This window comes from Seriola dumerili, unplaced genomic scaffold (genome assembly GCF_002260705.1).
Source record: "Seriola dumerili isolate Sdu_G_001 unplaced genomic scaffold, Sdu_1.0 BDQW01000088.1, whole genome shotgun sequence".
Classification (NCBI taxonomy): Eukaryota; Metazoa; Chordata; class Actinopteri; order Carangiformes; family Carangidae; genus Seriola; species Seriola dumerili.
This window is the reverse complement of record NW_019174343.1, coordinates 2,729,150-2,751,956: the sequence shown is the minus strand read 5'-3', so window position 1 is coordinate 2,751,956 and position 22,807 is coordinate 2,729,150. Positions and strand designations below refer to the sequence as shown.

The 22,807-nt window shown below is 39.0% G+C and overlaps 2 protein-coding genes across 3 annotated transcripts in view; one reads left to right on the top strand and one right to left on the bottom strand.

Annotated features, from left to right (window-relative positions):
• The window catches only part of LOC111221708 (plexin-B1-like), a 101,112-nt gene extending 98,857 nt beyond the window's left edge, over positions 1 to 2,255 (bottom strand). Inside the window, exon 1 of the mRNA XM_022745222.1 lies at positions 2,184 to 2,255. The gene's annotated coding sequence lies outside the window, so the exon portion shown is untranslated. The remainder of the gene's footprint in view (positions 1 to 2,183) is intronic.
• Positions 2,256 to 13,091: 10,836 nt separating this feature from the next.
• On the top strand, positions 13,092 to 21,046 carry LOC111221654 (ubiquitin-conjugating enzyme E2 variant 1-like). 2 transcript variants are annotated; one of them, XR_002665098.1, is made up of 5 exons: positions 13,092 to 13,164; positions 14,695 to 14,843; positions 18,567 to 18,692; positions 18,811 to 19,090; positions 20,818 to 20,896. XR_002665098.1 is itself a non-coding variant. In XM_022745129.1 (4 exons), exons 1-4 carry the CDS (start codon positions 13,143 to 13,145, stop codon positions 20,962 to 20,964), a joined length of 444 nt encoding a protein of 147 aa, XP_022600850.1. In that variant the 5' UTR covers positions 13,092 to 13,142; the 3' UTR covers positions 20,965 to 21,046. The 2 variants fall into 2 exon arrangements, 1 of the variants encoding a protein (XP_022600850.1); XM_022745129.1 differs by lacking the exon at positions 18,811 to 19,090 and having other exon boundaries at positions 20,818 to 21,046.
• The last annotated feature ends 1,761 nt before the right edge of the window (positions 21,047 to 22,807 follow it).

Below are 22,807 nucleotides of genomic sequence, written 5' to 3'. Positions count from 1 at the left end.
AGTCATTCCTGTTATGCAAGAAATCTGTTCAGTTTGATGCTGAGAAATCAAAAAAAATTGAAGCCTTTGCACCTTTTAAAGTCTTCCCCTAAAAATGTACCTTATCCACTACAACTGTATGATTTCACTGATAGAAACAAGCAACTGGCCCTGAAATTCAACTTCGTGTTATGAATTTCCTTGAAATGCAAGTAAGTTTTTTTCAGCAGGTTTTCTATACTGAAATGACTGAAACAGCAGTCAAGTCTTTAAAAGCCAGACATGCAAACCAGGGGTCAAAGGTCAATTTACAAGTCCAGACCGCTCTGGGTCCTGATGTCTGACTTTATCCAGGCACAGGAACAAGAACATGCTGGCTACTGGTTGTGCTCATAAAGAGTCATTCACTTCAGGGGCAACACAAACATGTGCTCCACTCAAGCCTCAAAGGCTCCACTTAAACATGCTTTCTAATTGCATACACTCATAATCTGACATTAGGAGGCAATGTACTGCTTTATTTAAACTTGTCACACTTGTTCAGTTTCTAGAAGCTGCAGCTTATCTTCATTTAAGGATTTGAAAACAAGGGATCATTTGATGAGTCCACCACAAAATGAACCATGTTACATTGCTCCAAAGGACCTACTTTAGAGAAGCTTTCCACTGATGTCTAAGATAACTTCATCACCAAAATGTGTTGGTCTTTACAAACATTTGTAGTGATTTTTAAAAACTTTTAAAAATTTGAAAATTTGTTTCCACAAAAGTGCAGACAACCACGTGAGTGAATCCAAAATAAATAAGCAATCATCATCATCATCATCATTTGAGGGGATATTCCATCTCATTTCCTGGCTTATACTAAGCCATCAATTATGTTATGAGGCAATAGGAGCAGATGGCCATGGGTGGTGAAGAAGGCACTACAATTACACTGTGAGAGAAGACAAGCACCCATGGGACACAAAATCACAAAAGGTGAACTTACTCTCAGCAGGGTTTCAACCAGAAAATAACATGAAGACCTGCATTTGACCTTTGACCTTTGACCTTACAAAAGAACAATTATCAGCCACAGTATTATTCTCACCTGATGATTTCTCATGCTTATATTAACTACCTTTATTTGCAGGTCATGCAGCTGAATAAATAAGAGAGCTTTATTTTCTAAGGGAACAAATTTAAGTAAGGCTTGACTGGAATAAAGTGCACACAGTATTTATCACATAGTTTTGGACTGCAAGTGATATTCTGAGTCATAGTGTGCAGCAAAATACACAGGTATGATTCCTTGAACAGAATATCAATGAAAAAGACCAAAAAAAGACAAATTGTGTTTTTGTTAAGTACAGCAAAATACAAATACCTAAGGAAATAGAATGCAAGACATGTGTCTGAGTTGGTTGGCTTTTCTGGTAAATTCGGCAACACACGTAATACAGAAATAAGAACATACATTGATTTAAAACTAGATTTTTAGACCTGAATGACCTGTTCAACAGCAGAATCCACATTCACCTACAGAATACACCGTAATGGGTGTTAACAGTGACTGATTCTGACTACTTAAGTGTAAAATGCAACTTGTTTTGAAATAAATGATAGAGAAACTGCAAAGCTGGAAATATCCTCGAGTCAAACTGGCTTTAGTTTTCCAGGGACATGACCGCAGGGTGAGTTAACGTTGGCTGCTTTCTAAACTGTGTAAGTTCAGCAACACTATGAATTCTTGTATATTTCATTTTCCCACTTTGCATTTTAAACTCCGTAAAAACGGGGGTCACACCAGAAACTAAATAATTACCATTAGTAGACAGCTAGTGCCTCGGATCGACAACGCCTAGAGATATAAATGGATAAGTTAGCTAACTCAAATGAAGCACACCGTACCAGTTACAGCGTGTTAGTGAGCTAACTTGGATTGAGCTAATGTAGCTAGTTTTATTCAAGCGTTGAACAATTTCTAATAAACTAAAGCAGAAAATTGGATGAAAACAACGTGAAAATAAACCATAAATATGTATATAGTAAAAAGTTGTTCCAATAACGTTACAGCTTGTGCCGTTCACAAGACGGGGGCTGGTTAATTTAGAGGGGAACAAGTGGGAAAACAAACCCGGTTTTCACTTAAATGAAATAAATACGGACACGGGTGGGTTGTCGAGTAGAGGCGGACTACAACAGACTACAGTGCCACTCACCTTGCCTACGGTGCAACTCTTCACTCAGTCGCTCAAACCGCTGCTTTTACTCCTCCTTACAGCGAAGCAAACAACTTTCCACTGGTTTTATTTAGCGTGTACACTCTGTGCGCAGCCGGTGCCTGTGTACGCAGACAAATTAGCCGAGAAGATAACGTTATTCCTCGAGGGGACGGAGATCACAGATTCCAGTGTCGGTCACTCCACACTTGCGGAATTACCTCTCAGGCATCAAACTTTAACTAGTTCACACACCTTCGTGAAAAAAAAATCAGTGCCGTTATTCCATGCAGTAAAAAAAGTAATGCTTGGTTTAGTTTCTTCCCTCTGCCTGGTTTCATTCAGGAGGGATCTTCTCTCACATGTAGCCGGTAAGTAGTGGTGGGAACGGTTTACTGCTGCGCTCAGCGCCCAGCTCTTCACAGGCGTAGGGGGTTTGACAAAGGGGGGAAATATAATGCTGCTTTCATGTGCTCCTCGTATTTTTCTAAAACCACACTCGAAAATATATATTGGCGTGTAGTACCCTCTATTTGCAGAGTTTGTGGCGCCCATTTTGGTTGTAAAATAAAATAAAAGTAAATGAACAGACCAGTGAAAACAAAACCTGCAGAGAAACTATGTAATACAAATTGAAGGAAAAGCTTTAACACAAGACATTTTGCCAGCCTCCCACCAGAACATAGCAATATATATATATTAGTATGCATATGACTATATATGAGACCTGGGCTCATCACACGCTGTTAATTTTGGTAATGTTGTTAACGTGTGTGGGTACTATTCTTTAAGTCCAATATTTCTCCTAGTACCTGAAGCCAGCATTCCTGATGGGGAAATGTCTGGTGAGGGTCAGACCCCTTCTGGCCTAGTGGAGACATGCAGCCCATACATCTGTTGAGATGTAACTTTATCACTTCATAGACCTCCATTTAAATTAAAAGGCTTCCAGTTTTATACAAAATAGCCTAATTTAACTGCAATAATTTCCATTCAGAGAGTCAGTCTTTGTCAAAGTCTTGGTATTCAAATGAAGGGGCATAAGCCGCGATAAAAATAGATTAATTTAAGTTTTAATTCTTCTTAACATCTTATCAAACTTAAGCTGGGATTGCAAGCACCCCACTTTAAAGACAACTAGTTTTGAGTCCCCAAGCCTTTCATATTATATACTCCAGTCACCTGATACATAAATGAATAGACTGTGATTTCCTTGCTATTTTAAGACAAGTAGGAGTCTTCAACTATCATGAAGCATGAAACAAGAACTGATACAGCATTAAGCTGGTATGATTGGAACTGAAGCTCTAGATACTTCCTATGCGCAAGTATGTTGTTCAGAGCCCAGACCTCATGCACTTTTAGGCAGACAACGTATCATGCTCTGAGACAACACACCACCACACAGAAATCACAAAACCTGCTATACACACTGCTCTTGTCCCTCCTCCACCCTCTTATTTCTCCTGTAATGAGGATTGAAGCTAGAGAAGCCACACTCGCTTCAAAGATCACTCAGCTATGTCAGCCTATTATTTGGAAATAAAATTCACTAAATGATCAGAACATGAAGTGATTCCTTTGCCTTTTTTTTAACCACTTGAGTGCCCTAAATTTCTTTGCCGTTCTTTTTTTTCAAGGCAGGTCACCCAACTGAAATTTAATCCAGGAGAATTGTACTATTTCTTTTCTTCTGAACTGTCTGGAGATGGTGTTGCAGCATGAACCTGCTGAACACCAGTGCTCAACCAGGTGGATTGGAGGGGAAAGAGGAGAAAGAGGGGGGAGTGAGAGACCGGGAACAATAATAATGATAATGAGAATAATAATAAAATGAGTAATGATGATGATGATGATGAAGAGTCTTGATCAGTAGTGACAGTTCCAGAGTCAGAGATGTCTGCAGAGAGAGGACAGAGAAAAAGCACAAACTATGGGAGAGAGAAAACCCAGAGTTAATGACATGCAGTAGTGTGATATAAATGCATGGGGAGAAGAAGAAGGGTGCTTAGTGCATCATGGGAGTTCCCCCTATCAGTCTTGGCCTATAGCAGCATAACTACGGGATGGTTCAGGGCTCTTTTTAAGCCTGATCTTAAATGTAGAGAGGAAGTCTGCCTGGATTTAGATTTTCTAAACTTTCTATTTCTAATTTTCTACTATTCTAGATTTTACGGGGAGCAGCAGATGCAGAGAGCTAATATGGTAGAAATATGATCTGTTTTCCGAGTTCCTGACAGTTCCCGCCCCTGCAGCTTTTCAGATGAACTGGAGGCTTTTCACAGAGGTTTTGGGACATCCTGATCATAACAAATCACAGTAGTCCAACTGTGTGGAACTCCATGACTAACTTTTGTGTGCATGGAAACCATTGTTAAATGACTGGAATCAATCTGATAAATATGACTTAAACCAGCCTGGTGTAATTCCTTTAATCCCAGTGACATGCTTCAGTCTCTGTAATAAAATCTTCTTGCAGCACTGAGATCTAATGGGACAAGATGAGTCCACTGTCTGAGGCCATGAGAAGACACACAGCACTGGTAACTTTCACCAGTGCTGCGTCTGTGCTGTGATGGACTCTAACTCCTGATTGAAAATCTGAAACAAACAATTCCTGTGCAAATAATCAAATACAGTGGAAACTTCTTATAGTGGTCATCTCTGTCCGGGTCAAACTGATCACTATAAGGGGCAGAGGTGGACAAAGTCCACAGCTCCATTACTCCAGTCACAGTACAGATCCTTCTGGTCAAATATTTCTCCAATACAAGTGGAAGTTGTTCAGTCAGATTTTCACTTGAGTTAAAGTTCTGGAGTACTTGATTTAAAAAATAGTATTTCAAGTATTCAAGTATTCAAAAGCATTTTTTTTATCTCAACACATTGTTGTGTTGTTCCACATTTACAGAACCTAAAGACTCTGAAACAACCTACTGACTGACTGAATGACTGACTGACTGACTGACTGACTGACTGACTGACTGTAGAACCTGTAGAATAAAAAGACTGTAAGATATGATACAGGCTGTATCATGTGAGACTATAGACATGGACATAAAAACACAACTGAATGAACAAAAGGAGCCACTGTCATTTTCATGATTCTTTATTTTTGTAGGCAGTGAAGAAGTGTGGTCGTGGTAAACACAGCAAACATTTCAACCTAAATGAATCTGTCTTTAAACCTTCAAACACAGACCTCAGATCAGAGCATGGTCTCTCTCATGGCCTCATCTTTATCTAACGTCGCCATGGTTAGGACACTGACAGGTTCAAACATGAATGACAGTGGAGGAGTTGACTGTGATTGGTTTTTCTCCTGTGATGAACACAGTGTATGGTCTGTCACATTTTCAAAATAAAATAAAATTCATTCTACTGACTGAGTACTTCATAGAAATGTAGTGAGTAGTGTAGTGGAGAGTCAAAAGTACAATATTGGTCTTTAAGTGTAGGGGAGGAAAAGTTAAGCTTCTAGAAGTAAGTTTCTAAAAACATAATAATACTCAAGTAAAGTGCAGATACTGGAAGAATATGCTTGAATACAGTAGCCTACTCAAGTAAATTTACTTTGTTACTCTCCCCCCTTGATAAGTGGTTTCCACTGTAATTGGTTTGCAACAGCTTTGTCAAAGGTTTTGAAAAGGGTGATATGATATGTCTGTATTTGGGTAAAGCATCAAGATCAAGAGTAGGCTTTTTAATTAGAGGTTTAATTGCTGCAAACTTAAAAGCCAACAACACAGAAATACAACAGAGTGGTGACAAATTGGAAAATACACTATTGTGTAGAATTTTAACCTACAATAAACATAACATATGGGTAAAAAGATTTTCTGAAGTTGATAGTACCATCACACCCAGGCATTCTGAGGGCACACTGTGTGTTGCTGTTGTGTTTGCGTGTATGTCTCGGAGCATAGGCCTGTATTCATAGCAGGGTGACAGAGAAATGAGTTGGAAAGTGGAAAAGCAGAGTGTGAATGAGCACGCCTGTCTGTCAGCAGCAACATACTGCATTCAGGTCCCTGAGAAAAACACTGAGCCATTCATCCTCAAAGTTCGTACACACACACACACACACACACACACACAGCTCTTGGTTACTCTGACCAACTTGTCTTTAGAGAGGAGCTGGGCGGGCTGGAGTGGGGGATGGAGGGTGGGGAGGCAAGCTTGTAGGCGACGGATGGTTGGGGGAGGTGTAGGTCCACTTTCCTAGTATGTTCATTATCATATACCCACACAGTGACACATTGTTCAGTCTCTGCTTAAATGTGCTTTAATACATAACTGAAGTGAATAAAAATACAGATGTACACCAAAAACCTTACTGTCACTTCTCCTCCATACTGGAGGTCCATGGAGTACATTTTAGGGAAGAACTTTCAAGCAATGAGCTGCTTTAAACTTATATTTGAAGCTTAGCATTGTTATCCATGGCTGAATGATTCTAGAAATGTGTCAGGGGTATTTATTTTGCCAAAGCTTTTGTCAGGGGATTTCTAGCAGCACCACTGAGAAAAGAGTGCAAGAGAACTGCCTGCAGCACAGTGGAAGGTATTACTAGATTTAGTGCCAGCTGAGCAGTTTATGTATTCATTAGGGGTCTAAGCCCGAATAGGCTGGGGGCCACGCTGCTTTGCATGCAGTACCAGTGGTGCTGGGAACCCTGTTGTAATCTCTCAGATTTTTATCTATTTATTACTTTTCTGCTCGTGAAAGTAAAACTGCAGCTTGCACTGTAAAACGTGTTTGAGTGAAATTTTCAGGGCTGGTATAGAATTGTCAGAAATGTCAGACACCAAAAATGACACATGTCCACCAGCAGGTGGCGCTATGATCAAGGAATGAGAATTTTGGCCCCTTATTACTACATTGCACAATGCACATTCAAAAACCTTACATCAATGTGATCCCTGAATTTAGCCGAATCTGGTGATATGGGCCACGTTTCCACCACTACTTTTTTCATTTTTGTGGACGCAACATCTCAGTAACGCCTTCACGGAACCTCCTCCAATTTGGCACAAACATTCACTAGGACTCAAGGATGAACTGATTAGATTTTGGTGGTCAAAGTTCAAGGGTCAAAGTCAGTGTGACCTCACAAAACACTTTTTAGCTGACTTCACACAGCAATTATGACAAATTTCAATCAAATGTTTAATATTTTATCTGATTCTGGATAAACAGAGTGATGGAGGTAGACAACCGCGAGGAGGTAATTCTAGTTTCTTCACAAAATCATGATTATGCAATCTGCACAAAACTTTGCACATATAATTGAGAGACACTCATTATCAAACGTTACTAAAAGAATTTTGATAATACAAAAAATGCACGAGTTGTAATGGAACAACTTCCTGTATGTAGCAGTCAATAATAATAATAATAATAATAATAATAATATTGAAAAACTTTATTTGTATAGCACCTTTCATATAGGATATATAGCACAAAGTGCTATACAACAAATAAATTACAATGCACCAAGTGCTTCACATGAACAGACATAAAATGAACATAATAACATTTTAAAACAATGAATTAAAGATGGAATAATAATAACATAATTAATTAGAAATACATTAAAGCTGATTACACAGAATGCATAAAATAAACTAAAAACATATTCTTTAAATGAAAAACTTTTCTTTGTACACCCTTCTATTAAATGGCACCTCAGCTCTGAGGCAAAAAGCACTACAGAACCTCTTTTCCCGATGGACACAAATGCACCACAGGTTTTGATTACACTGGGGTCAACCTCTCTTATCTGCCCCAGAACATTTTCCTTACAGGTGTTATCTCAATGGGTTATATCTGTGCCAGGCACAAGCCAAAGTCACCCCACAAATAACCACCCTCCTCTGTGGTGCTGTGGGGAGTAAAATGTTTTCTTCTTCTGATTTAATCAACCAACCACTGACATCAGTAATTCTAAGCTAGTTAAAGGCTAAAGTGAAGAGTGAATATGTATTGTGTTCCTTAGCTCTGGGTCTTAAGGTTGCATCCCCAATTTTACAAACAGTTACTCCTATTAACACAAGAGTAGGACAACTAGTTTGCCACTTCACTCTGAAGCTCTGTACAAAATTTAGGGGGCACCACTAATATGGAACGTGTGTATCTTGTAAATGGCTGTATGGATTTATATGAAATTTTGTTTGCATGATATAGGGTTATAGAGTGCTGTAGTAATGAGCCCTAAAACACAGAAATAAGTTGCATTTCACCTTTTCCAGTTCCCTTGTCCCAAAATCTATGGATTTTTTGAAACTGTTTTTGGTTAGATGACTGAAATAAGGTCTGTTAAAACATAAGCTCAAGACATTTTCACATTTTACTCTACAACATAAAATACATCAGTAAACACCTCAGTCTTGATTTCTTGAAGCTTTTACGTCTAATAAAAAAGGCCAGTTGCTAACAAATGGCTAAATGAGACTAGAGGTTGTCGGGGACTAGGGTTGCCACTTTTGATGTAAATGAAAAACTGAGACACTCGTTTTTTCAGTTTTTAATAATAACACTCTTGCTAACACTTGAATTCATGGTTGGGTTGTGGATGTGTACACACACAGCAGTTTCTATGTAATAAGGTAAATATTTATATTTCTGCTACCAATCAAATAAAAGTATAGACATGATTATTGGCCAATTGTAACTGTTGTACCCGATTTCATATGTTTGCAGTCACAGGATTGGGCATAACCAGGGAGAAAACAGAAAAGCAGTAGACGGAAACAAATGAGGTTTTATTTAAAACTATGACACTAAATTAGACATGCATCTTCACAAAAACCGGGACAATTCATGTCCCAGGAAAGAATATACATTTTCCAGGACAGTTGCTCAAAAAAGAAAACAAAGAAAACAATCAATTTGTATTTGTATTTGTAGTTAGGCTTCAACAATCATTATTCATTAGTGAAGATTATCCTGCTGAACAAACCTCTCAGTATCATAAACTGCTGTTTGTCACAGAGTTTATTTTCTGTAATAATCCAAAAGCCCATGTTAAAATCCCATTGACTTTTTGTGGAGGGAACCAGGATGATGCTAACATTCAGGCTGGCCTGCAAAAATACATCATCCCTGCAGCACTCTATTTCTCTATTTCTCAGTTCATGCCTATGTTTATCAAACATTCCAGACCAGGCACGCCAATCAAACAGGCACGCCCTAAAAAATATCAGTCTTTAAGGCCTAAATCTAATTCATTTGAGAATTATTTTTAGATGGACCACCAGAACACTGAACATGAGGTGTGAATTTACCCAATGACACTGTTATAAGTTGTGGAAAAAATTGATTGATTTCGTATTTCATTAGAAAAGTTGATGCTTTTTGAATGGGTGTCTATTGGAGCCGGAGTTTTTTGGAGCCAGCCCTTAGCCACTTTCAGTCGTATTGCACTTTAAGACACTTCCACATTGACTTCACTTTTCAGACCTGGAGTCTACATCCATCTTTATATACAGTCTATGGTCTATGCATAATATTTAGAAACGATTGATGGAAGTAGGCTTGGCGTGATACAAAAAAAACAAAATTTCCACACATTTCACCTTCCAAACTTCATAAATTCTAAAAATCACCTACACATCCTACAGAGCTGACATTTTAGTAACTCCCACATTGTACATCACACATTCAACAACCTTACATGCTCACATTCCCTGACTTTAGCTGAATCTTTCTGAATTCTGAATTTCTGCCAAAGATTTTTGTTTCGAAAAACCTCCTTTTTGAACTCCTCCTAGCCTGTGATTCTGATCCACACAAATCATTGCACATATACTCTATGGACTCTCATGATCAAATGTTATTGAATTGATTTTTATAATTCAAAAAAATATGTAAGTTATAGAAGAACTTCCTATAGGTTGTAGGCCAAACAGGAAGTGTCGCATGTCTTGGCAACAATCACTCCCATTGACACAGGACTTGGTCTTGTAGTTTCTTCTGCCCCACTCAGGCTCTGTGCAACATTATACAACAACTGGCCTTTAGGTGCCACATTTATTCCTTGCTGATATTACTTTTTCAAACAATGTTTTTGTTTCATCTATGTCCTCACATGATCACACGTTATTAAAATAGATACTTCAGAAAATGTAAAAATTATAACGGAAAAACTTGTGCTCATACAAAAGCAGTGATGTTGTATCTTCACATAGGTGTGTCTGATTAACACGAATCATAGGCCAGTAGTTTGCTGTAGTTTCTGTACAAAATATGGTGCGTATTGGCTTGAAGGTGGCTCTTTCACACAAAGTTTGACTCCTCAGAGATTGTCCATCCTTGGTGGAATGTTTTTAAACCTCTCTCCTGCTCTTAACCCGAGACATCGTGCTCATGCTCATTGACCTCCAGGTCCGACTTCCATCACCTCGAGGCCACCATGTATGTTTGACTCCAGGGGCTTGGACCCTGTTGACACGTGCCTGCTGGTCTAGTTTGTTTATTTAACTATGTGTTTCTGTCACACTTACAGACTGTATATAGTACATGTAAAGTCACATACATGGAGGATGCCATTGTCAGTCCACTGATGAACAAACACACTGCAGTCAGCAGTGGCCATTTTCCATGAATTCATATGAAAAGCAATTAAAACTAATGTGGTGAGAAATTTGTTCTGAAAAGAGAACAATCAACAACAAGGGATAGCTTTACTTACTATGTCCTCCTCCTCCACCCAAATTATTTTATTTAAAATGTGAAGTGATTTATTATACACTTAGCTTTCTCAGTCAAGTAGCCAAAGAAAAACCAATGTCCTTGGGTGAAGAGTCAGTCAAACATCAACTGCTGTAGTGAAGATACCAGTCACAACAGTCTGGGGGCAGGATGTGACAGTGCTTGATAAAATAAATTCTACTGGGAAGGTTGTATATTTTTCAAAACAAAGATGAGGCAAAACGTTTTTTGTTTTGTTTCACTTCATCTTAACCTGTTCATGCTCTATGTCTGCATTTTGTCTCAGATGTATCAGCCATATAGTTAAAAGGGAAAGTTCCTGAGAAAATGGCAGTGGTGTTCCAAAAAAAATCATCATCTTTAACTGTAAATAAATCAGGTGTCGAACCACCAAATGTTACTGAAATCTGCTCATAGGTTTGCAGATAGAGTGCTAACTATTAAAGACCCCTCACATTTGTTTACTTGTTTGCAGGGTATCTCTAAAATATGCAATAGAAATTGGGTGGTAGGTAAATGCAATCAGCCCATGAAGAACTGATTCGTTTTTGAAGAGATTCCAAATCCAACAGTGCCACCTTGTGGCTTTTTGTAAAACACCTAAACCATGAAGTGCAAATAAAACTTCAAAACATATATATATTGTTATATCTCCTTGTTCAGGACGGACAATCTGTTGAGGCTACATCCTACACAGTTGTTGCATTAGTTTAGCATTAGCATACATTGTATGACTATTTCCATTTAGGTGAGCTGGTTCCAAGGTTTATATTGTACATGATACATTATTTTAAACAGAGTCAAAAACATGCCCTTTGATGACCCACTAGTTGAAGCTGGTGGACTGCCACAACATCTCAGGAGAATGAAGCATTCATTAACGTATTGGATAAGAATTTAGGGAGCGAGGAATTGGAATTTAGCGTCAACTGTTCTGCAGAAGTGATGGGAGTACACTGCGTTCTCTGGTAAAGGTTTTGGATGTGACGTAAACAAGAATGTTAAACAATACAAACTATATACAATATAATAACAGTTTTATACCATTAATTGCAGCATATCCTCATTGATTTTTTTTACCAAAAGTAAGTCTTAAGTTAAAAGAGGAAAATGTGGACAGAGAAGAATTTCAATACTGGGTATTTAGTTTAAGAATATATGAAGAACTGCTACTAAAATGACCTTTGACAAAGGAATAGTATATAGGGACAGTTTATCAGTATCCACAGCCGAATTGACATCAATAATCAGTCTTCAGTGGGTAGTGGAAGTTAAAGCACTTCAAGTAGTGATTTGTTAAGATTCAGCTGTGGCACAGTTTAAAATCTGGGGCTGGTTTCACCAAGATATTTCATTTTGAAGCCAAAACCATTAGACACCTTACCCCCGACTAACTCAGGCCTGAGGCAAATGTTACCATGGAGACCACAGCCATTTTTTTTCCCCAAATCCGATTTTTTTTAAATTTTTTATTGTTAAACATTTTCCAAGGAAAGCATCCTTGAAACTGTTGAATTCTTCCTAAAGACAATAATTTTCTGCTAAGGGTAAATGGAGCTGACCGGTTGGTTCTTCGCTAAGTCTTCACTTAGGCCTACACAGAATTCATTGTATCAGAGTCAGACTTAAGATAGTCAAGGAATAAACTGCTTTGTTCAATGGATGGATTTAGATGTCTATCTGAAGTCTGACTATTTGTTATATCTAAGACACAGTGTTTGTGAAACCAGCCCCGGGACAAACTATCTAATTTTTATAGTCTTACTAAACCTTCAACATCTGGAAAAAGATGTTCATTTTGTCGGACACTGGCTCATGGAGGTATCAAAGGTTCAATCTCGCTTGAAGAGCTTAAAGAGAAAAGAAATTACTTTTGGGAGATCACAAAAAAATGATTAGTTCCTCACAGAATTATGGCATATGGGAAGGAAATATGAGAGAACAAGTTTTTCACAAAATGCAGGGCTAATAGACGCTCCGGAACAGTGGGTGGCGACATCCACCTTTTTCACGCTGGTTTGCAGCCCGTTATTAAAATCGAGAAAGAAAAACGAAGCACAATAATAACAACAACTATAACAGTTAAGTAACAACGGAAGAAGAAGAAGAAACAAAAACAGGAGAAGAAAAAGAAGAAGAAGAAGGAAAAAAGAAAAAGAAGCAGAAGCAGAAGCAGAAGCAGAAGCAGAAGCAGGACAAGCGCGAGTGAACGTCATACGCGCGCGCTTCCGCAAAGTAGTGACAAAGATGGCGGCCGCCGCCGGATCAGGTAAGGAGACCTTACCGACAGTTCAGACAGTATCTTTTCTTTGTTATTGCTTAAGAGGTTGATTTCCCATCACGTCGCATTAGCTGTATGATAGTTTTACACTTTAAGAGTCCAGTTGCAGTGCGGGTTTGACTGTTACAGAACTCTGTGTGAACATAAATGCTGCCATTAATGATGCTAGCTAGCTCATTGGCTAGCTAAACTGGCCCACAGTCTTTGAGCAATACTCGACCATCTGTAGCAGCCGTGATGTATCATTGTGTATCTTACCGGCCAGAGAATAAGCTACACTATGTTTAAGTCCACGTCAGAGTTCACATTTGTCTAGTCCGGATTGTTGTGTTCATAAGGCAGTGACACCCGCGACTTGCTTGATTAGTAGAAGTTATTTACTTAGAGAACGTTAGCTGGCAGCACAGCCCTGATCAACAACTGGAGTGCCATGGCATTCCGGCAGAAATGTTCAGAAGTGGCTCGATAATCCACTGAACGCAAAGTACTTTTTACTTAATGCAGTGTTTACAAGCTGGAAACATAGTCGTGCAGCGTATGTAACGTGAAAATGTGTCCTCAACGTTATGATTTTATATTTAAGTAGAAAACTTCCTAAAGCGCTATTAACGTCACGCAGTGTCTCATCGTTGGTTAACCCAAAGATAAAACTACTAATTTCACCTAATGCCAGGTTGGCGTAGTTAAAATGGGTTCTGTCTGAGGATAAGCCTGCTGTCAAAAAGCAAGACTCATTACTGGCCCATTGACGCACTCACATCAGCTCGGTAATGAACTCAATTTGGGAGATTGAAATATTAAACCCGAAGTCAAATGTGGTCAGTTTAAATTAAGGATGTCACAGCATGTGAGTTTGACCATCAAGGTAATGGCTACCCACGGGTCATCACAAAGCGGTCAGCATTCTCCTGCTCTCGATAATGTATTTATCTGAGAGACACGTTAGCATCAGAGATTCAGATGGTTATTTTTACATGTGCTATGAACCAGCAGTTCTGCTCAGCTGTCATAGAAAAGTTTTACTCATTTCGCTGTGCAGTCCACAATGACAGCATGGATGATGGTAGACTTATAAAAACTTGTCTCACTAACGTGAAAATTCCTTTAACCTTGTAATGCGACTAGTTTAATTAATTAATTAACACATTTGTTTGCCAGCAGTTATTTTCATTCTTCAAGAATAAATGCATATTTCAATGTTATGTCCACTACTAAATGATTAATCTGAACACTTGTTAATAATCATGCCAGACTGTGTGATTTTACTGTGGTTAGGAGGTTGATAGATGACACTGTGTTATAGTAGGAAACGCTGATGAATATTGCTCATTTGGAAATATAAAAATAAGTCAGTATTAGGTCAATGCTCTTTTACTAACCCCTCACTTTAGGTTAGCTTGGCTTTTGGTCAGCAACTTGTTCAGGGAAATTATTGAGTGAAATATGAGTTAATTTTCTCTCAGTGTGTGATCAGATAGAAGTAATTTAATTACCCTTTGTGTGTGTGCGTGTGTGAAGGCGTCGTAGTTCCCCGCAGCTTTCGGCTGCTGGAGGAACTGGAGGAAGGTCAGAAGGGAGGTGGAGACGGTACAGTGAGCTGGGGCCTTGCAGATGATGACGACATGACGCTGACTCACTGGAATGGTATGATTATTGGCCCCGCCAAGGTGAGTACCCCCAGGGCCTAAAACACTAAACTGACATGCTGCTGATCCGTTCAGTTGGCCAATAGGCATCCAGCATTGCATTGGATTGACATATTTTGAACTTAGACAGAAGGGACCATCTAACACTATGCAGTTCACAATTGTTCTAAGTTTAAAAATAGAAAACATTTGGTGCTTCCGAAATGCTAACTGATGCAGTGTTGGTTTTGTCTCAGAGATGACTTCTCACTCTATTTAAAACCAGTACATGAAAGACGTGTTACTGTTGCTGAATCAGTGGCTTGTAAGGAAAGAAAATGCCAACATGTTCTGCGTTCGATTTGTCCATGTTGGTGTCCTGCCCCTACAAGAAACAAGGGCAGGGAAACCCTCTTAAAGCTGCAGGTGTCATGCTGAATCTCTATTTGCAAATGATCAAGCAGCAGATAGTGTATATGTTGTGGTAACGCTGCTAAGGTAAAAATGAAACAGATAAATATCAGGTAGGACATTTTGGCAGGGTGTATGCCACATGCAGCTTTCATTTAGGCCTACCACTCACTGATTAGGTAAAAACATCAAGAGGTAGATTTTTGCAGCCACAGTTTAGTAGTTCGATGAGGAGCAGCAAGAGACAGGCACTTTTTGCAGTTTGGTTAAACCTCCCATCAAGGTAAACAACTCCTTTAATGTCTTGTTGTTATTGTTGATATCTCAACTGTGTGCATGCCAGTTAAACAATTATTGGTAATCAAAGCACTCACCTCATAATCCACTTTTTAATGCAAAGCAAATAAAGCTATGAAATTATACATATTGTAGTAAAATACCCACACACTCCACAGTTACTGGTTTGGAGTGGTATGTGTTGCTCTGTTTAGTTGATCTTGTCCATGTAAAAGCTTCTACCTGCAGAAATGTAAAATAGATTTTTGGCTGGACCACAACAGCGGGGGTTAGCCCTATAAATGGGTCTGTTGCTGACTGACTGAGTGATCAAGTCACAGCAATGGTCAGCCAAATGCTACATGACTGAGTAGGGCTGCACGATATGCCAAAAAAAATCATATTGCAATTATTTTGGCAGATATTGTGATTTCAGTTGTAATGGTTGTTTTTGCATTTTCAACTTCACTGAAAAAAAAAAAATGATGATGTAATTTTTGTTTGGTCTTGTACCAAACAAACATGTTCCTTTACATCTGGAGAATATGATTTGTAGTCTGGGGCATCTCTGTAGCACCACAACACTTATGGTGCTAACACTTCACCATGCACCACGGGGCAGAGTTTCCCCAATGGTTGTTGCTCTTTCAAAATGATTTGGTGTGAACAAGCAGTGTTGCCAACTTTGCACCTTTGTTGCCAGATGATGACTTTTCACACCCCTTTGGCAACTTATTTAAAAAAACAAGAAGCACAAAGCAACAAAATCTAGCAATGATTTGGACAAGCTACTGTCTTAGCTACTAAGACAGTCTGCAGTACTGCTCTGTAAATGCAAGGTCAGACTTTGCCTCTGTAGACGCACCTCCCTATGCAGCCGACGTGAATGAGCTTCTAACTTTCTCCCTCAGTGATAATTTTATTTTGTCTTTAACTTATTCATATGGTGATTTTGTCAGACAACGTTGTGGTTATAAAATCAGTATTTTAGCAGCAGAAGAGCAGCAGCTTGGAAGTGACTGCTGGTTAACATGTAGTCTAAATGAGCCACGTTTCACTCACATGTTTCAGTTTCAAACTTGTTCCATTGTCTGATAACAGACAGAAAAACATGTAAACAAGAACAGCTTAATTGTGAAGTCAGCTGCATTAAAATACTGTATATCTGAGCACAGAGGAGGAGAGAAGAGAACAGATAAAGAGCTGAAATCAGCTGATACAAGGCAGAATACAAATGGCTTACAGTGTGGTCCAGCCATATACCAGCTTTTGACCTAGTGTTGTTTTTTTTAAAATATAATATGAGCATACTAATGTCTGTCCCTGATGCAGCCAGGGTAGATTTATACTACTTTCAGTGGGTTAGAAGCTGTGAGGTGGAAGATGCATGCTTTCCTGAGAACCACAATTGTGGGTGGCTGTGCTTCCTTTAGTGACACTTGCATGGCTCAGCCTATCTTCTAGAGAGTTATGATGTTGTAGTACTTTCTTGTGCGGTTTAGAATATAGAGAAATGCATGCATGCACTGTTTTTGTTCAACTATTTGTCACAACTTTGCTCCTTTTACCATAGTGCAATAGGAACAAATTTGACAGCGTGTAAAGTTGGGATGTCACAAGAACTGCTACTTTGGTTCTGAAAATGTGATGGTACTTGTTTTTCTACAGGTAGATGTTGTATGTAGTGGAGATGTGATTGTCCCAGGACTGACATGGGCAGCAGAAAAACTCTACAAGTGTTCTAGTATGTGTTCTATTTTTTTTGCTATGGTGTCGAATTTGATGTAGAGAATGGTGGAATTTCAATGGTACTGACTACTAAATGTCTGGTATGGTTGCCATGGCAGTAAGATAGGGGAGAAGGGGTTAGTTGCCTGCAGCACTTGTGAGTGTTTCTCAGGACTAGCATCTTGTTTTCTGTGCAGCCAGATCCATAGAGTTAAAGTTAAAGTCAGCCTTACTGCTCACATGTGCTGCAGTTGTCTTGTGTTTTTTTTTGTCAAAAACTGACTTAAGAACCTTGTTACAACATCACGTTTGTGGCAAAGGGGTGTGACCAGTGTGACTTCTTGTACACCAATATCAAAACAGAGACACATGGCATTGCCCATATTGAGCATCAGTCTGATGCCAGTGCTCTGTTTTTCCCTAAATTTAAATGTGTAAACCTCTTTGTGTGGAACTGGTAGTGTATGGAGATAGACAGACACCAATATTTTTTTCAGGGGTTTTGATGATGCATCACAAATAATTAACGTCATAATGACAGACACAACAAAATACTGAACTGATCTAATGCATGTTACACCCACAGTTACAGTGGTGAGATCACTGATATTGCCTGTGAGCAGCTGTCATCAGAGCCAAAGCTTCACTCAGTTGCTTTTCATGATGGTGCATCTCTTCACCAAACCACTTAACCTGGGCGTGGTATCTCCCAAACTTAACAGTAGGGTTGTGCCAAAGGACGATGATATCGTTTGTTTCATGTTGCTTATGTCTTACCAATGTCAAGATGATATTTGACTTGTTATCCCATTAATGTAGTAACTTATTATTTGTAGTATTAAATTAATATTAAATTTAATCTGCCCTGCCACAGTTTCATGTATATAATCACATATAAACCATAAAATCTATTTGTCACCACTCAGGTTATCTGTGAAAGAGAGAGAGAGATAAGCAAAATGGGACACATTCACTTTCTTGGTCACTCCTCTTTCAATCTCACTCATAGGGTAATGTAACGACCATCGTATCAGCAATTTCACAGGGTGAGGATTGAAGGATCAGACTATGGTGAAGATCACGCAACCCTACTTCAGTGTACCTCGCTGCACTGTTCTCTTTCACCTGGCTTTTTTTTGTACAGAACTGTACATTTACAAATGTTCTGTGACATTGTCAAGCTCCACAACAAGGAAGTGGACCTTATTGTTCCACGCTCAAGAATAAACTTTGAATCTCGATAAACAAATGTTGTTATTTTGGTAAAGAAGTGATGGACACCACACACTATCAGAATGTCCTTGACTTTCACTCTTGGAGCTAACGCATCACTCACTTCTTTACTTGCAGACTGTGTATGAAGGCAGGATATACAGTCTGAAAATAGAATGTGGATCCAGATACCCAGAGAACCCCCCTCTTGTCCGGTTTGTGAACAAGATCAACTTGAGCGGCGTACACAATTCAAATGGTGTGGTGAGTATCCAAACGGCATCACATGTCACATGTTTGATCAACACTCTAGGATGGATAATTTTAAAGTGATAGTTCGGGTTATTTGCCGTTAATATTAATTCTTTAACTCTTTTCAAAGACTCAAAAGGACTGAGGACGTGCAGAGACAGATGGGAGGTATTAGCAAAACAAACGCACGTGTGAAAGTTGAACAGCCCAACCAGTGTGATTTGCTATCCAATAAATTTGTTTAGAATTTGTCCAGATTTCAACCAGCCCTGCTGTGGCACCTGAAGCAGCATGAGAGGCTCAGGAAGGGATAGCTGTAGCTAATGGAGATAGAGATGTAGGAGAGGAGGAGGCGGAGGACAGCAGCCAACATGATGGTGTGGGAGAGCCAGCTAGGGCAGAAGCAACAGGTGAGATTGACAGCAAACACAGAGATAGAGGTGTATATTTTGTTGTATTATTTATTTGTGACAAAGTAGTAGACAGTTAAAATAAGTGGAGCACCTTATATACGGTATATATAAGTTGCACCCCGCACTACAAATAGAATGTAAGCACTGAGATGGTAATATCTGTGACACATTAATCCACTGACCTAACAAATCAAGGCACTTCATAATATTGAACTACGGTAGCTCTCCTGTAAATCACTCATGCAATAGAGCAGTCCTGATTATTGATTTGCCACATTGTCTACAATGGTCTAAGTACAAGCAAATGGTAAAGAGATGACTGGTTCTGCTGGGAATCTCAATTTAACAACTTACTTAAGATTCAGTATTTATAAGGGTCTTATTTAGGACTTATTTATAAGACTCCTCCTGAGTGGTTGAGAGTGGTGTTGTGATTCATGTTGTCATGCTTCGTGATTGAACTTATCCACTGGATTTGTCCCAATACCCACATCTGAATTATTAGTGTGTTGTCACGGGGCTACATGTGTGTCATATTTCCAGTACTTGCCAACGTGGCCAAGTGACTGTAACACTGTAAGTGGGAGGAGGTTTATCAGAGTTAACTGGGTCACATTTGATTAACAACAACAGCCTGTTAAAACTGAACTCAAATGATCACACGTACATACGCACATGTATATGTATAGCATTAATAGCTGTTTGCTTACCAGTCTTGCCGAGAGCTTTGGCCATTGTTGCATTTAGAAGAAAAGAGGAAAAGCTAAAATGATAGAGACGAAGAATAAGAGGTGTCAGTTCCCCTGTGGCCGTTTCACAAAGATATCTCAGACCGGTCTGTAGTGTTGCTCCAGTCTTCATTCTGCTCATAGATTAGTCTAATGTTAGTCAGACTGTTTCACAAATATAAAGACCCCCAGACTAACTCAGGCCTGAGACCAATGTTACCATAGTAACAATCAATGACACCTGTGCTGACCAGTTGCACCCCGCAATTAAAAACAGGAAAACATTGCTCATAATTTGTGGTTTCCTAATATTGTTATGGAGAGAGCAAAGAGAGAGTTTTTAGGGACCACAGACTTTTTTTGTTTTCCAAATCTGATTTTTCTTTTTATTGTTTCACTCTTCATTCACTGTAACAAAGAAAAAACATTTTCTGCTGAGGGTAAACAGAGCTGAGCAGTTGGATGCAGCTCCATCGTCTGCCATTTTTTTTATTTTGAAAAAAGTCTTTGATTTACCCAGAATTCATTGCACCACAGTCCAGCTTAAGATAATCAAGAACTAAACTGCTTTGTGCAACAGATGAATCTAGACGTCTGTCTGAAGTCTGACTCTTTGTTGTAACTAAGCCGTAGTCTGAGTCTGTCTTTGTGAAACCAGCCCCAGGCTACGTCTAACTTTTCTCAGACTAAGGAGCTAGTCTTAGCCATTTTGTGAATTAGTTTTAGACCAAAAACTTTAGACCCTTAAAGTTACGACTGACGTGCCCTGTATTTTTAGGAGTTTCTCCTAATTGACCAGTTAGGACCTAATTTTATATTTTAAAAATCAGGTTGACAACACTGTTTCAATTTACAAAGCTCTTTGTGCTGTCACTGATTTCGCCTTGTAGTGCATTCTAAATATTTAATTTTAACATCAGGTTGTATAAGATCATTCTCATTGGGGCCATAATAAAAAACACAGTCCCCTTCTTCCCCCTTCTCTCCTTCCTTCAGGTGGACATTAAGGCGGTGACAGCGCTGTCCAGGTGGAAAAACTCCTACAACATCCGGCTGGTGCTGCAGGAGCTCAGACAGCACATGATGATGAAGGAGAACAACAGGCTCTCCCAACCACCTGAGGGCCAGGTGTATAGCAACTGAGGCTCCTGGTGCCATCCCTGCCTGTCACACATGCACACGCACACACACACACACACACACACACACACACACACACACACACACACACACACACACACACACACACACACACACACACACACACACACACCAACACGTTACCCAAGACTCTTGACTCCCACTTCTTCCTCGGGAGCCTCTCATTGGACAGAGAGGGATGCGCAGGAGAACCCGACCTCCGAACACAGAGGCCAGTCATCCAGTAAAGTTCATGGTGCAGACCAACATTATGAAACAAAAATACTGTACATCTTACTATAACTTTTTTTATTATCTTTGTGTTCTCCATACACATGTAAAATAACAGATGAACTGATTGAGTGTACCAGTTATGTGTGTGTGCGCTGGATTCTTCATGTCAAGTGGTGACAGTTGGTCCTTGTTACATGAGTATTGTCATCAGGGTTTTGAATCAACTCACTACACATCAAAACAGAAAGACTTCTGTAACCCTGATGGAGATATTGTGTTAAATTTTAAAACAATTAGGAACAAACCTCGTCGTATCTTGCAGAAACAGATTGCCCTCACAAAGAAAAAGTGCTCTGAACAATGTTTAGCTTGGCCTTCCAGGCATTGTTAGTCTCAGATTCCCCAGCTTCTGCAATCCCGACAATGTGAATTTGATTGGCCCTCCTTAAACGAGTGCATGTCTGGTACATGGGAATAGACTGACATTAGACATTCAGCAACATGTGTATCAACAAGGACACTGCTGGCTAATCACTCATGTTCTCAGACTCGTCTTCAATGTGCCATATGGTTCATAGCGCTTTGTGATGGTGATTATTAGCAGCCAGTGGGTTGGTGGTGGTGGTGGTGGTTTCTTTTTGGTTGTTTTGGTTTTCTTTGTCTCTGGGCTGACCCGTGTACACTCCATGGAGTAGTCTCTTCCCTCATACAGTGAATCCTCACTGCCCTCACAATGTTTGGCTTTGGATGTTTATTTTATAATGGGTTGAATCTAATCAGGGTGTTTGTGACCTGTTGCATGGTTTTATTTGAATTAAACGCTATTACTTTTTGCACGTGTTTGTGTCATGAGTCTCTAAAACCAATTTCAGTACACTGTATTCTAAGACTAAGTATTAGGGCCACATTGAGGAAAAAAAAGTTATGAAAAAATCATAATTTTTCAAGAAAAAAAACTTGAATAAAGCTGTAATTTTGAGAGTACAATATTTCAAGAAAAAAGTCGTATTAGAATAAAGTTGTAATTTTGAGAATAAAGTCATACCTGAAGAAAAAAGGTCATAATATGAGATTAAAATTGTAATTTTACAAGAAAAAAAGTCATGATTTTATGAAAATATATTCTTAATATGACGTGAATTAAAAATACAATTTTTAGGAATATTACAACAACCAATAAAATGGGATAAAGGACAGTCAGTGGCCCCTTGAGCTGTTTCTAACACTGCTGTTTGCATGTCTGACAATGTAAAAGACTCAGTTTCTGCACAATCTTTTCAGTGCCCTGATGCTGCTGCTGATGATGCTGATGACCCAAAAGATGATGTAGCTCCTTATTTGTGAAACCTCTGTTATAGGAGAACTTCACAGGATACTCCACGTTCCTCATTTTAAAGCTTCTGATATTCCCCTCTAAAACAACACAGAACCTAAAATTACCACTTTATTCTCATAATGAGTTTTTTCATGTAAAATTACGACTTTATTCTTGTAATTAATTACTTTCAATGATTTATCATTTATGTCATTTATAAAGTAAAAAAGGCAAACATTTGAATACCTTGTTTTTTACTGACTATTGGTCAGACAAAAGCAGATGTTTAATTCCATC

Coding starts and splice junctions, on each gene's coding strand:
- LOC111221654 (XM_022745129.1), top strand. CDS start 13,143: ATGGCGGCCGCCGCCGGATCAG. Junction 13,165..14,694: donor GGCGGCCGCCGCCGGATCAG/GTAAGGAGACCT, acceptor GCGTGTGTGAAG/GCGTCGTAGTTCCCCGCAGC. Junction 18,693..20,817: donor TACACAATTCAAATGGTGTG/GTGAGTATCCAA, acceptor TCCTTCCTTCAG/GTGGACATTAAGGCGGTGAC.